General features: G+C 42.9%; 1 protein-coding gene across 1 annotated transcript; it reads right to left on the bottom strand.

Moving 5' to 3' along the window:
- Positions 1-1,560: 1,560 nt before the first annotated feature.
- rbm44 (RNA binding motif protein 44) lies at positions 1,561-10,398 on the bottom strand (the record flags this gene model as incomplete). The annotated part of the gene is made up of 13 exons (XM_084179259.1): positions 1,561-1,818; positions 1,992-2,247; positions 2,442-2,515; positions 2,768-2,835; positions 3,049-3,168; positions 4,958-5,217; positions 5,311-5,345; positions 5,439-5,604; positions 6,018-6,240; positions 6,775-7,845; positions 8,969-9,043; positions 9,267-9,373; positions 10,388-10,398. The coding sequence occupies 13 exons, from the start codon at positions 10,396-10,398 to the stop codon at positions 1,561-1,563; spliced, it is 2,724 nt and encodes a 907-aa protein (XP_084035385.1).
- Positions 10,399-14,773: the final 4,375 nt, after the last annotated feature.

Here is a 14,773-nt window from a genome sequence, read left to right as displayed (position 1 = left end):
CCTGTACAGAATACAAATATTCAAAAAATTGCATCCTGTTTGCAACAAGGCACTAAAGTAATACTGCAAAAAATGTGGCAGAGCAATTAACTTTTTCTTCTGAATACAAAGTGTTATGTTTAGGGCAAATCCAATACAACACATTACTGAGTACCACTCTCCATATTTTCCAGCATAGTGGTGGATGCATCATGTTATGGGTATGCTTGTAATCATTAAGGACTGGGTAGTTGTTTAGAATAAAATAAAATAAACAGAAGGGCGCTAAGCACAGGCAAAGTCCTAGAGGAAATCCTGTTTCAGTCCGCTTTCCACCAGACACGTTTTTACGTTTTTTTAGTCATTTAGCAGACGCTCTTATCCAGAGTGACTTACAGTTAGTGAGTGCATACATTTTATTTGTTTCATACTGGTCCCCCGTGGGAAACGAACCCACAACCCTGGCATTGCAAACACCATGCTCTACCAACTGAGCTACACGGGACCAGACACTGGGAGATTAATTCACCTTTCAGCAGGACAATAACCTAAAACACAAGGCCAAATATACACTGGATTTGCTTACCAATAAGACAGTGAATGTTCCTGAGTGTCTGAGCGACAGCTTGAAAATCTATGGCAAAACCTGAAAATGGTTGTCTAACAAAGACCAACAACCAATTTGAGAGCTTGAAGAATTTTTAAAAGAATAATGGGCAAATGTTGCACAATCCAGGTGTGCAAAGCTCTTAAGAGACTAACCCAGAAAGACTCACAGTCGTAATCACTGCTAAAGGTGCTTCTACGAAGTAATGACTCAAGGGTGTGAATACTTATGTAAATTGAATATTTCTGCATTTCATTTTCAATACATTTTGAAAAAATATCTAAAAACATGTTTTCACTTCGTCATTATGGGGTATTTTGTGTAGATGGGTGAGAAAAACAATCTATTGAATCCATTTTTAATTCAGGCTGTAACAACAAAATGTGGAATAAGTCAAGGGGTATGAATACTTTCTGAAGGCACTGTAGCTTTGACAATAACAGTATTCCAATACTGAGAGGATGGACAAAGGGGAAAATGGTTGAATCTGGAGGATACGTGAACTATCCTTCCAGACATAATTAATCAAATTGTCCTGTGGAGAACAAAACTGATTAATTTAAAAAAAACGTAACCTACTCTAATATCCAAGATCAATATTTCAGGTTTTCAGATGTATTTAACTAAAACAGAACATAAAAACTCCTTTGCAATTCTACCATGACTTGAATTAACTTAAAAAGTCAAATGTAATTTTTAACAATTTGCAAACTAAAAATATATATTTCTTCTTCATATTTGCACTTTTCAGGCTCAAAAGTACATAAAACAATTCACTAAGTACTGTAGCAAAAGAGTAGAGTAATAACATGCCCTCTCTGAGGAACAAACAAAACAGTGGATAAGTTCCTTACTACATTTAAGTAAATCAAAAGCCTGGCTTTGGGCAAACCTGTAACCTGTGTTTCAACACAAAGGCAAATAACAACAGATTGGAGAGAGTGGAGTCAACAATAGAATAGGAAGTGGAGTCCTTATCGTGTCAGCAGGTCAGAGGTCATGTTTACAATGGTCTTGAGAGGCAGGCCGCTGAGGAACCCCTGGTGTTTGGCCCTCAGCTCCAGCAAGGCGTCAACAATCCTCTGCCTCCCCGCCTCTGGGTGGCGCTCTGACAACTGGGCCATCAGTGTATCGAAGCTACCCATGGTGGCGTAGTGCTGGGGCACACAGGTCCCCGACGCCGTGGGGGAGTCACACACGGTGGTCCTCTTCTGGAGGCTGAGCTGCAGGGGCTGGAGAGAGACACCAGATGAGATCAGAGACCAAAGACATGGGAGAGAGGGAATGATTATGGACAAATCAACTTGGGAGCATTCAACGCATTGCAACAGATTGAAAACAAATAATATTTCCATCTACAATCCCTGATTACAAAACAACAACTGCAGAGAAACATCCCCCTAACCTTCAGTGGGGTGGTGATATGGGTGTTTTTGCTCTTGGAGTCTTTGGGGCCTGGGGCGTCTCCAGAGGGCCCTGCCTTGGTGCTGGCTGAGGGACCAGGCTGTTGCTGGGTTTGCCCCCCCTGACCCTGGCTCCCAGTGTGGCTTGGTCTGCAGATGTGCACCACATGCACCGTGTGTCCCTGCATATTGCACCCGTCCATCTCACTCAATGCACTGTCAGCCATCTTTGGACCACTCACAGTCACTATGGCAACTCTGCAAGAACAGAGAGAGAAGGTCTTAACATTGACATGTACTCAATTGCTTCATGTGAGGGGACAATATTCTATACAAAAGTCTGTGTTGTTGATGTTATTATACTGAAATCTTGATGTAACAGTTGCCTTGGAACGCTTATACATTCATTAACTTAAGTTTCATTCTACAGGGTCACTGTGGTTTTATTTTACCGGAGGTTGTTGCTGAAGGTGGAAATGCTCACTTCAGATGCTTGATACTTCTCAAACCAGAGCATTACTTCTCTCTATGAAGACAGACAGATAGGGGAGTTATATTAGGGTATGTTGCCCCCTGGTGGCCAGATCACTCCTCACACTTTCCCATTTTTATCACTGATTCCTCACATCCAATCTCCTTGCCTCCTTTCAAACAGCATTGGAGAAGAAGGTCCAAGGGAAGGGACCTTGGACCTTCTCCAAAACGGTTGATGCAACGGATGCAAGGAATCGAGGAAAGATGAATTGAGTTATAAACATTGTCACATGCTGAGGCTTACCTCCGTTACATCACTGGGTAGGTCTGTGACACACAGGAAGGAGCTCTGATCCTTCTCCCCAACGACTCCTAAAGAAATATATAAATTAATGTTTATAAACACTGTTTATGAACTTGTTATGTGTGGGTTATGAAATCCTTATGTACCAGTAGGTAGTGTTACCGAAATATCAAATTCAGCAAGATTCAGTCAAATTATGAACAACACACAGTGAAACATTTGAAACTCAAAATCTTGAGGTCTGTCTGTCATGCAGCTTTTTCCCTCAAACCTATCCTTGCCATTTCCTTCCTCCTCCGGGACCTCAGCCAGACCTCCTTCCTTCAGCTCTACACCATCAGGCTCAAGGTCCTCCTCTGCATCGTACCACGCCTCGCTAGAGTTGTGGTCTTTGGTTCCACCTGTTGAGTGTGAGTTAGGAAAACCAGGTGGATAGGAACCAGCTTTGAGAACACTGTGGAACACTGTAGTGCAACGCATTCTATGTTTATACATTCAATGAGCCAATGTGTTTGTACAGTGAGGGGAAAAAAGTATTTGATCCCCTGCTGATTTTGTACATTTGCCCACTGACAAAGACATGATCAGTCTATAATTTTAATGTTAGGTTTATTTGAGCAGTGAGAGACAGAATAACAAAACAAAAATCCAGAAAAACACATGTTAAAAATTGCACAAAATGTTATAAATTGATTTGCATTTTAATGAGGGAAATAAGTATTTGACCCCTCTGCAAAACATGACTTAGTACTTGGTGGCAAAACCCTTGTTGGCAATCACAGAGGTCAGACGTTTCTTGTAGTTGGCCACCAGGTTTGCACACATCTCAGGAGGGATTTTGTCCCACTCCTCTTTGCAGATCTTCTCCAAGTCATTAAGGTTTTGAGGCTGACGCTTGGCAACTCAAACCTTCAGCTCCCTCCACAGATTTTCTATGGGATTAAGGTCTGGAGACTGGCTAGGCCACTCCAGGACCTTAATGTGCTTCTTCTTGAGCCACTCCTTTGTTGCCTTGGCCGTGTGTTTTGGGTCATTGTCATGCTGGAATACCCATCCACAACCCATTTTCAATGCCCTGGCTGAGGGAAGGAGGTTCTCACCCAAGATTTGACGGTACATGGCCCCGTCCATCATCCCTTTGATGCTGTGAAGTTGTCCTGTCCCCTTAGCAGAAAAACACCCCCAAAGCAAAAATGTTTCCACCTCCATGTTTGACGGTGGGGATGGTGTTCTTGGGGTCATAGGCAGCATTCCTCCTCCAAATACGGCGAGTTGAGTTGATGCCAAAGAGCTTGATTTTGGTCTCATCTGACCGCAACACTTTCACCCAGTTCTCCTCTGAATCATTCAGATGTTCATTGGCAAACTTCAGACGGCCCTGTATATGTGCTTTCTTGAGCAGGGGGACCTTGCGGGCGCTGCAGGATTTCAGTCCTTCACGGCATAGTGTGTTACCAATTGTTTTCTTGGTGACTATGGTCCCAGCTGCCTTGAGATCATTGACAAGATCCTCCCGTGTAGTTCTGGGCTGATTCCTCACCGTTCTCATGATCATTGCAACTCCACGAGGTGAGATCTTGCATGGAGCCCCAGGCCGAGGGAGATTGACAGTTATTTTGTGTTTCTTCCATTTGCGAATAATCGCACCAAATGTTGTCACCTTCTCACCAAGCTACTTGGCGATGGTCTTGTAGCCCATTCCAGCCTTGTGTAGGTCTACAATCTTGTCCCTGACATCCTGGGAGAGCTCTTTGGTCTTGGCCATGGTGGAGAGTTTGGAATCTGATTGATTGATTGGTTCTGTGGACAGGTGTCTTTTACACAGGTAACAAGCTGAGATTAGGAGCACTCCCTTTAAGAGCGTGCTCCTAATCTCAGCTCGTTACCTGTATAAAAGACACATGGGAGCCAAAAATCTTTCTGATTGAGAGGGTGTCAAATACTGATTTCCCTCATTAAAATGCAAATCAATTTATAACATTTTTGACATGCGTTTTTCAGGATTTTTTTGTTGTTATTCTGTCTCTCACTGTTCAAATAAACCTACCATTAAAATTATAGACTGATCATTTCTTTGTCAGTGGGCAAATGTACAAAATCAGCAGGGGATCAAATACTTTTTCCCCTCACTGTACCTATCCCTCCCTATTCAAATAAACCATGGATGAATGAACGAATAGGTCTCATTACCTGGCCTGGGCCCCCGGTTGACCACAGGCTGCTGGGGGAGGAGGGTGACCGCCTTCCCAGACCTGCAGTCCTCAGCCTTGGGGTTACCAACTGGCCCTTCTGCCTTCATCCTGCCAACCATCCCATCATCCTGTCCAAGGACTGATAAAACAGACTGGGACACCAGTCTGTTTAACTCTCCATCTCCTTCACCAACTACACTGACGTCCTCTACGCGGGCATCCTCTACCAGCAACTGCTGGGAGCTCCTATCTGAGGCACTGGAGGATAGGGAAAAAAACAATTTATACAATCAACTTCATTCATTAATTCACTCACTCACTCATTCATTATTTCATTAATCAAATACCTACTCAGACAGAGCATTTCCCAAAGACTCGTCAACTATCTGAAAAGGGGAAAACAACCATGAGATCCACCCTGCATCATACAAACCTAAATGTACTGAGAGGAAGGAAGGGTACCAGAGGGAGCAGCTTACCTGTTGGGGGACGTAGCTGGTCCCTGAGGTGATCCTCTGGGAGTCGACAGACAGGGGTCTGAGCTGGTCCAGGGGTATACCTGACAGGACCTGTCTCCTCATCTCTATGTAGTCTACCTCCAGGACCTGCAGCACCTTCACCAGGCTCTCAGGAGGCCCCTCAGTCCTACAGGGCAGGGGGGTGGGGATATACATACTGGAATGTCAACATAGTAATAATATAGCGCTGGTTTCTTGGACCCAGATTAAGCCTTTTCCTGGACTAAGATTATGGGGCTTTTTAGAGCTGCCATAACAGGGAAGGTGTATTCAATAGCTACATTACCATTATAGTGGCTAACTGTGAATGATCAACATGCATGATCAGATAGACATAACACTAACAGATACCACATGTCCAATTATATTTTAACCCTCTCATATATGGACCTAATGAATAAATGAATTAATGAGTTTTAATTGTAAGGTGCCCTGCTGTCTCCTGTCCTGTCCCTTACCCTGGACCTAAATGATATATGACTGAGTTCTGCCCAACTTTGTAAAGTGCCAAGCTGTCATCCCTCCTGTCCTGTCTCTTACCCCTGGACCAGACGGTCTCCCTCGGGTGAGGTGTAGTAGCGACTCCAGCAGTGCCGTTGGCACATCCAATACTGCAGGGCCAGCAGGCTCAGCTCTGCCCGCCTGGCACGCTGGACACAGTCACATACACCACGGTCCGCGTCACCGCAGCCTCTTCCATCTCTCACACTCACACCGCCTGCAGAGCTGATACAGGCAGCAACAGACATAGCCAAGGTCAGCACTTCAGCAGATGGAAGAATAGAATCATGGAGATTTTCATGATCTCAAATAAATCCGCAATGGAGGTATAACAGATAACAGAAAGAAAAGTGTATTTATTTAGTGAGACTAAAATACCTTGCCATTTTCTCTTTCAGCTCTTTCAGTTCCTCTTGAGCAAATTTCAGCTTGATGAATTCCTTAAAGACATTTAGATATTGAAGAAATAAATGTATTTCATTAAAAAGGAAATCTAAATGACAACTATAAACATTACAGGAGGAGTGTTAACAGTAATGTACCTCAGTGAGATAGTCCAGGTCTGCCATGTGGACTTCAGTGATGACATACTTGTCAGTTGTAGTTGTGCCCCGAGTTTGTGTGTTCTGGTTGCAGCCTGTTAGACTGTGGTCAATACCAACCAAGATGTCATGTTTGGTGACGGCAGGCGAAGTATTTGTTGAATGGTCGGCTGTGCTCAGTCTAGCTCCTGTGACCCGTGAAGGAGAGATATCAAAAGTCTGGTTCAGGTTGACTAGAGAGGACACAGACATACCGTTCCCATGCTGTGTGGGGGTCACGACGGCCGCCGCCGCACCAGGGCTTATGGACACAAAGGACTCCTCATAGATGGACTGCTCCTCTCTCTTCGGGGTCTGGGGTGCACTGAGACTCTCTCTAGACCAACCGGACTGGTCCATCTTGGTTTGGCCTTGTGGGCGTGTCGCGTTTAAGTCAGGTGTCCCCTCATTACTTGCTTTATACATGAGAATACTCCCATCCTCTTCCATGATGCTCTGGTAGTCGACGCCATCATTCTCTAGCTCGCATCTTGAGGCCTCTACCTCATTTGGTAGGTTGCCGGGGCAGTTGTCGTAGGTCCAATCACAGTACTCGCTGAGGTCTCCTGCGCAGGAAGACACCATACTGCCTTCAGGTGTCTCCGCCTCCTCTGCTCCGCTAGGCTGCTCAGTGCTCCCCATGGTGGCCATGAGTGATAGTGAGTCGTCCTGGTCCGGCTCCGCTGACGGGCTGGTGTTGATGCTGGTGTCGTTCCACTCTGTGCAGTCCATCCTTGTGCTATTGAAGCTGTAGTACTCTGGAGGAGTCTCTCGGTCCAACATGGGGAAGTCTGCCGTCTGGTCATGCATGGACTTGGAGTTGGCCATGGACTCACCCTCCTGGCTTTCGATGGTAGACTGGCTCCTGTTAATTCCTCTCTGGCTTTGTATCTCCAGCTCCATATCCAAAGAGAAGTTAGCCTGGGCGGACGGATCCTTACATACCACCACACTACTGCGGTTGTTGCCATCCTGCCACAGCTGGACCTTGGAGCAGTGCGCCTCCTGTTGGCCTGGAGAATTCTCTGTGGCTCCAATATGGCCGCCGCTGGTATCACCACAGGCTGACTGGAAGCTATCCTGAAGGTTGACCAGACAGCCCACTGCTGTGGATGGGAAGGTAGTGGTAGTAAAGGACTGAGGCTGACATCTCCTGAACTGCTGCACTGCTCCTGCTGCCACCTGGTGGTGGACTTGGACTGACTGGACTCCGTTCCCTGAACAGTTGAACAGATTTAGCTCCTCCTTCAGGTTGTTGGGAAGAAGACCTAACTCTTTCTCCTCTTCTATGAGGAAGACAATAACATGGTTGTATCAAAATAAAGAAACAATAGAGCTAAACAAAACAACTTTTGTTGTGGTGATGAAATCAATGTAACTTTGTGGGATTCATAAAGTAGTAGCTACTGCTACTATTACTTGGCTGCTAGTGTGGAATGAGAGACATTTAATATTACCCATTGACTGTGCAGTAGTATATGACTGACTATGAATGGGCATGTTCCTTCCGAGACATAAAATATGTCCATACAATGCAAATATAACAGTCTATGTTTTAAATTATCATTTTAAAACCACACCTGACTGGCATGCCGGGATCTCCTTCTGGATAGGTGTGCTACAGCGTCGGCATATCTTAGCTCCAGAGGAACAACTGGTTCCACAGTTGGGACACTGAATCACACCATAGAATGTGGGCCTTCTGGATCTGAGAACAGCAGATATGAAATTAGAACAGGATACAATGGTAGCTTTTACCCTGCTAAATTTATGACAACTACTGGTTGTAGAATCACACCTGGTGACCAACAAATGTAGTTATCTGAATTGACAGGAGAGAGAACATACTTGTTTAGGTTTGATGACATCGTCTGCGTAACAGCAGGAGGTTTCCAGCAACCTCTCACCTGTTCTGTATACAATTTTGAAAAAAACAAATGTTATCAAATATAAAGTGATATAAAAGTATAATACAACTATTAATTGAGTAAAATATACAGAGTAAAGCCAGTATAGCGGTATATGTGAGTATGATATGTAGGCTCAGGGACAGCGGTGTACTGCAGTTTCACGAGGCCCCCTGCAAGGTCTAAGCAAGGGCCCATGTTCTCAGAAGAAAAATAATTTGGGGTGGAAACAGCAAATTTCTTGTAATTCTACACATTTTGTCATGAGGCTGAAAGAAAAGTTAGCAGTTTTAAAAGCACATTTCCTGCTAATCTACACATTTTGCCATAAGGCCGAGAGAGAATTTTGCAGTTTTAAAGCTAATTTCCTGTAATTCTAAACATTTTGCCATGGCTTATGATGTGTTCATATGCTATGAGCACTGATACGCCAGTGCTCAAGGATAATTCAACCAGGGTTACAACAGAAAATAGATTAAAGTCAAGCAGAGCCATAACTCACGTTTAACATAAACCAGTTGTCTGGCTACTTCCAGAGCAGGATGCCTCTGCAGAAACTGATGGAGTCCTCCTTCCTCTGTGGAACAGAAAGTTGAAAGGGAAAGACAACTAATCCGTTGCTCAGTTTTCACTGAGACTACAGAAAGTAGGCTGTCAATTGGATTAATATTTTACAGTCAATTGGTGGCCCTGGATAGGGATTCTATACAACTGTTTTGTAATTTGACGGCAAAACTGTAAGGACACTATTGGGAGCTTTTGTTTCTCTATAATACAACCTTCCCTGGTCCCTACTGTACCTTGTATGAGCTTCCTGTCCTCCACAGGCAGGGATAAGTACCAACCCAGCAGCTTGGGGTCTGTCAGTTCAAGGAAATGGGTGACTTTCACCAGGTCAAACACAGACCTGTAACATGCAGAGTTAGACCTAGGTTGCGTCCTGATTCTCCAAACCTCTCCCAAAGTATGCACTTGTACACTCCCAGTCTTGGATTTAAAAGCATTGGATTGGTGTAAGTGTTGGCTAGACAGAATTTCCACCATTATTAAATCCATGACAGGGAGTGTGCAAGTGCACACTTCAGCAGAAGGGTGGAGAAATGGGATGCACAATAGACTATTTCATGTTCTTGATTCTCTCATTACAGTATAAAGAATGTGCTGGGACTGATAGACATGATCTATACCTGTTGAGAAGGAATTTCCTGCAGTCCTCTATCAACAAAGATGGAGGGGCTGTATTGAGGTAAAGGCACATTATTAATGCATGTAATTTCCCAAGGCAATGAGGGAGAATACATAAATGGGTTGGACATAATATTAATTATTTTGTAATGAATTTGGAAAGCTCAAGTTAAAAAGTGAAAGGGCATTCCATTGATTATGAGTTTTGTGTTGTAAGAGGAAGCATCCCTCGTGCTTATTACTTTGATAGTGTTTATTTTTTTAAACAAATTCTTCTCCACAATTTCATGATATCCAATTGGTAGTTACAATCTTGTCTCATTGCTGTAACTCCCCAACGGGCTCGGGAGAGGTGAAGGTTGAGACAAGCATCCTCTGAAACATGACCCGACAAGCCGCGCTGCTTTTTAAAACACTGTTCGCTTATCCCGGAAGCCAGCCGCACCAATGTGTCGAAGGAAACACAGTTCGACTGACGACCGAAGTCAGCTGGCAGGCGCCCGGCCCCCCACAACGAGTCACTAGAGCGTGATAATCCAAGGAAAGCCCCCTGGCCAAACCATCCCCTAACGGCGCTGAGCCTATTGTGCGCTGCCCTATGGGGCTCCCGGTCACGGATCGAACCCCAGGCTGAAATGCCTTAAGGCGTCAGCATGCTTCAGTTCGGCTGGCGCCTAGCCGAGGAACCGAACAAGCGTGCTTGCATACGCTCTTAAAATTTTTTGTTTAAGCGTACTGTTTGTCCATTTTGAGACGCCATAGCCAGTATACACTTCCTCAAAATAGTCTGAATTAATCTAAGATGACTCAAGAAATCTTAGTCACACAATTTTATATCTAACTAAGATGTTTGATGCAGTATTTCTCAACGAAAACATGAAAACAAGTTGTCTCTTGTTGAATGACAACAAAGCCTTTATTGAAGAATCCCTACTGTTGACCAATCACAGACTCGTTTTCATGCAAATTATTTCATTGAGAAATACTGCAACAAACATCTTAGTTGTAAAATTCCCAAATTAACAAAAACGTCAAAATATCATAATATATGCACAAACTCTTCCAAACTGTTTTGACTGGGAAGAATGGGACAGATGCCTTTAGACCCCTGCACCACTTGGAGGATAGTGTTTTAAACAATATGTAACTTTTTGGGTAACCTGACCAAATTCACATAGAAATATGGGTTATAAATCTGTCATTCTCATTGAAAGCAAGTCTAAGAAGCGATAGATCTGTTCTATGTGCTCTATTTCTATGCTTCCCATGCTTAAATTTAATTTTTGCATATTTTACTTTAGGTTTTGTACACCAGTTTCAAACAGCTTAAAATACAATATTTGTATTTAATTAAAATATATTTCACAGCGGTTTGGATGGTACAATGATTATCCATTACTTGTTTTGTCACAAACGAAATTAGGCGAACTATTCGAATTTTGGCAACCAGAAAATGGCTGAGCGATTTCTGCATATTTAAAAGCACTCCCCCCCTGACTTACCAGCCAACCCGTTCATTGCAGTTTGAAAGAAACGTTGTTCATAAGGTACCATATGTATCTGAATCATCCCTGATGCACAGGGTGTCTGTGAAATATCTGATGGACGCTGTGGCTCCGGCGACAGAGGTAATGGCATGAGCACTGGGAAAGGATACCACATGTTCTGAAAAACATACAACCAATTATCAGATGGAGCTGATGCACTTTGATGAAGGCCAGAAATTAATAGATGCGCCATGCGGTTTGAATATATGTGGACATGTTATTAATAACATTTAACTGAGTCCCTTAGATTTATTTGAATATGAACAAATTCAACTAGATACATGGGACATATGGGAGCCTATTTATAACATCCCCATGACATTACTAAATATAGCCTAACGCAGCTAAAAAAACGTTTTACAGGTGTTTGCAATACATTAAAAGCAGCGATATTCTTTACAGCTTTATCTAACGTCATTGGAACGAAGAATATCAACTAGTTTGTCGAGAAATATTGACATGCTATGCTGTATCAGTTTACCTTGGTCGAAGTGGGAGTATGTTGTGAAGCGCGTATTTAATAAATTGCACGTGCACGCCACCTGCCAGAGCGGTCGATTGATTTTGACAGCCAATCAGGTTCTTCGACACCGAAACGTAATTAGAGGCTCAGGCTTTGGAACTGGTATTGTTGTACTTTGTTGTTGTACAACAGCATGTGTGGTGTGCTATGAATCAGAGACGGAAGAGGAAGCAAGACACCCCACTTGCTGGTTTTTTCTGGTTCAATGAAAGTCAATTAACTTAGTAGACCAGACACAGCTGCTATTGCATTGGTGTTTATGGGAGACACACCCAGTTAAGTAGACCGGAATTAATAATTTTTTCAATGGTAAACGGCCTGAGTTTTATTTTATTTTACCTTTATTTAACCAGGTAAGCCAGTTGAGAACAAGTTCTCATTTACAACTGCGACCTGGCCAAGATAAAGCAAAGCAGTGCGATAAAAACAACAACACAGAGTTACATATGGGGTAAAACAAAACATAAAGTCAAAAATACCACAGAAAATATATATACAGTGTGTGCAAATGTAGCAAGTTATGGAGGTAAGGCAATAAATAGGCCATAGTGCAAAATAATTACAATTAGTATTAACACTGGAATGATAGATGTGCAAGAGATGATGTGCAAATAGAGATACTGGGGTGCAAATGAGCAAAATAAATAACAATATGGGGATGAGGTAGTTGAGTGGGCTAATTTCAGAAGGGCTGTGTACAGGTGCAGTGATCGGTAAGGTGCTCTGACAACTGATGCTTAAAGTTAGTGAGGGAGATAAGAGTCTCCAGCTTCAGAGATTTTTGCAGTTTGTTCCAGTCACTGGCAGCAGAGAACTGGAAGGAATAGCGGCCAAAGGAGGTGTTGGCTTTGGGGATGACCAGTGAGATATACCTGCTGGAGCGCATTCTACGGGTGGGTGTTGCTATGGTGACCAATGAGCTAAGATAAGGCGGAGATTTGCCTAGCAGTGGTTTATAGATGGCCTGGAGCCAGTGGGTTTGGCGACAAATATGTAGTGAGGACCAGCAAACAAGAGCGTACAGGTCACAGTGGTGGGTGAACTATCTTCATTTATCCACCATCTTTGCTATGAATTTCATGAGCAAAAACATGGATAGAAATGGTAACAACTGGAAAACCGAAACACTTTCACTTTTTAAAGTGGCTAGCTAGCTAGCGGTTTCTTTGACAGACATATTAATTCATATTTACCACGATTTTTATGATCCTAGCTAACAGCTAGGTAATAAAATGCAGCTTTTTAGCTGGTTTATGTTTGTCTTTATGGTTAAAATAATGAACTGGTAAACATTTAGCTAGCTAGCTGTTAGCTAACACCTGACAAGTTGAAGCTGTCTGTTGTTACTCACATGGTGATGGTGTTGATTTTAGCACTGAGATCTGCACAATGAAACATCCACATTTCCAATTACAGCCCTGAGTATTAATTGTATAATAACGTTTGGAATTACCTAAATTACCTAATAGATCATCATTCAATCACGATTTTCTTATTTTTCAGCTAGCACGTGTTGCTGTTCACAGCAGTTCTTTGTAGATGTAGTAATATCGCTTTTCCACTGGAGGGCAGTCATGGTTCAATGAAGCGATAGTACAGTACATTCTCCGTTGCAAGGTGTGTGTGTGTGTGTGTGTGTGTGTGTGTCCACTAGGTGAAGTCTGTTGTGTAATACAGAGGATCAAGGCCAGTGTGACAGCTCCTGGAGAGAGATCAGGATTGGGTCTAATCAGGGTTGAACGTGAGGATCAACACCATTTGCTCTCTCCCTATATCTGTTCCTGTATCCTACTCACTAGTATTTAAATTGACCTTAATAGACCACATTTCATCATTAGTAATTTCATGAAATAAGAATCTGCGATAACCCAAAGAAAATATTTGTTGTCCCAAATGCTTTTAAGTAACGTATTTTAATCTCAAAAAGAGAAATAGCCTGTTACAGTGTTACATCATATTCATAACATTGTCAAAATGTTCCTATCAAACATTCCTCTTCTTCACAAACCAGGAACCACTGTGAGTTAGGGTGTGTCTCCTACCGCTCCTACTGCATGAAAGCAACAAACTGCAGTGAGTCCTGGCCATGTGGCGCTGGACTAAAACCTCTATATGCATTAGTTGCCTGTCTGCCACGTCTTGTTTCTTAGAGAGGGGATCAATAAGTCATTTTAATGCAGTCATTAGCTGTCTGTATGGTCAAATGTATGTTGATGTTTGAAATGATTTCAAATACTATTTGAACCCAGGTCTGCTATCTGGCCTGCGCTGTTATTTCCAGGGAGGATTGAAGCGGGCGGGCTGAAGGTTAAGTGGCTTTCTAAGACTGGACATTTCCACAGTGATGTGACATCTGATCAGCCTCAATCTGATCACTGCGTCCTTGGTAAGTGGATCAAGCCCATCAAATAGGGAACAGTGCTAAAACCTGATTGAGAGAGAGAGAGGGTGTGAGGGGGAGGGAAGATTTGCATTATTAGAGACGGAGAGAGATAGCTGGAAGGTACATTGATAAGACTTTGGTCAGCAATTTCTGAAAATAACTAGATTGTATTTATTTACTGTGTAGAATAAACATAGAATTTGTGGTCTCATCTTTTTGATTTTTTGAGTAGGCCTACCACTGCACTGATTTTAGTCAACTACCTTCGCCAGCAGGTTTTCCAAGAAAGTTCCAAAACTATACCCCCTCCTCATCTATTTTACATACAGAAGTGCAACTGTTCTTCCGATGTAGTTTACAAACAGAGAGTACTATAGTTCAGGACCATTTAGCATACCTGTACATTTGTACATCTGAGAGACATACATTTCATAAATTTTACATGAAAACAAAAAAGGTTTTCTATCTCGTATTGTCTTGCCTCACACTGGAGAATTGTTTTTGTGATGGAATTACAAGCTACATGTGAATTAGTCTCCAAACTACATGTGAATTAGCCTCCAAGCTACATGTCAACTATTCTCCAAGCTATATGTGAATTAGCCTCCAAGCTATATGTGAATTAGCCTCCAAGCTACATGTCAACTAGTCTCCAAGTTACATGTCAAC

Source organism: Coregonus lavaretus, assembly GCF_964263955.1.
Source record: "Coregonus lavaretus genome assembly, chromosome: 16".
NCBI lineage: Eukaryota > Metazoa > Chordata > Actinopteri > Salmoniformes > Salmonidae > Coregonus > Coregonus lavaretus.
This window is presented reverse-complemented; position numbering and strand designations above follow the sequence as displayed.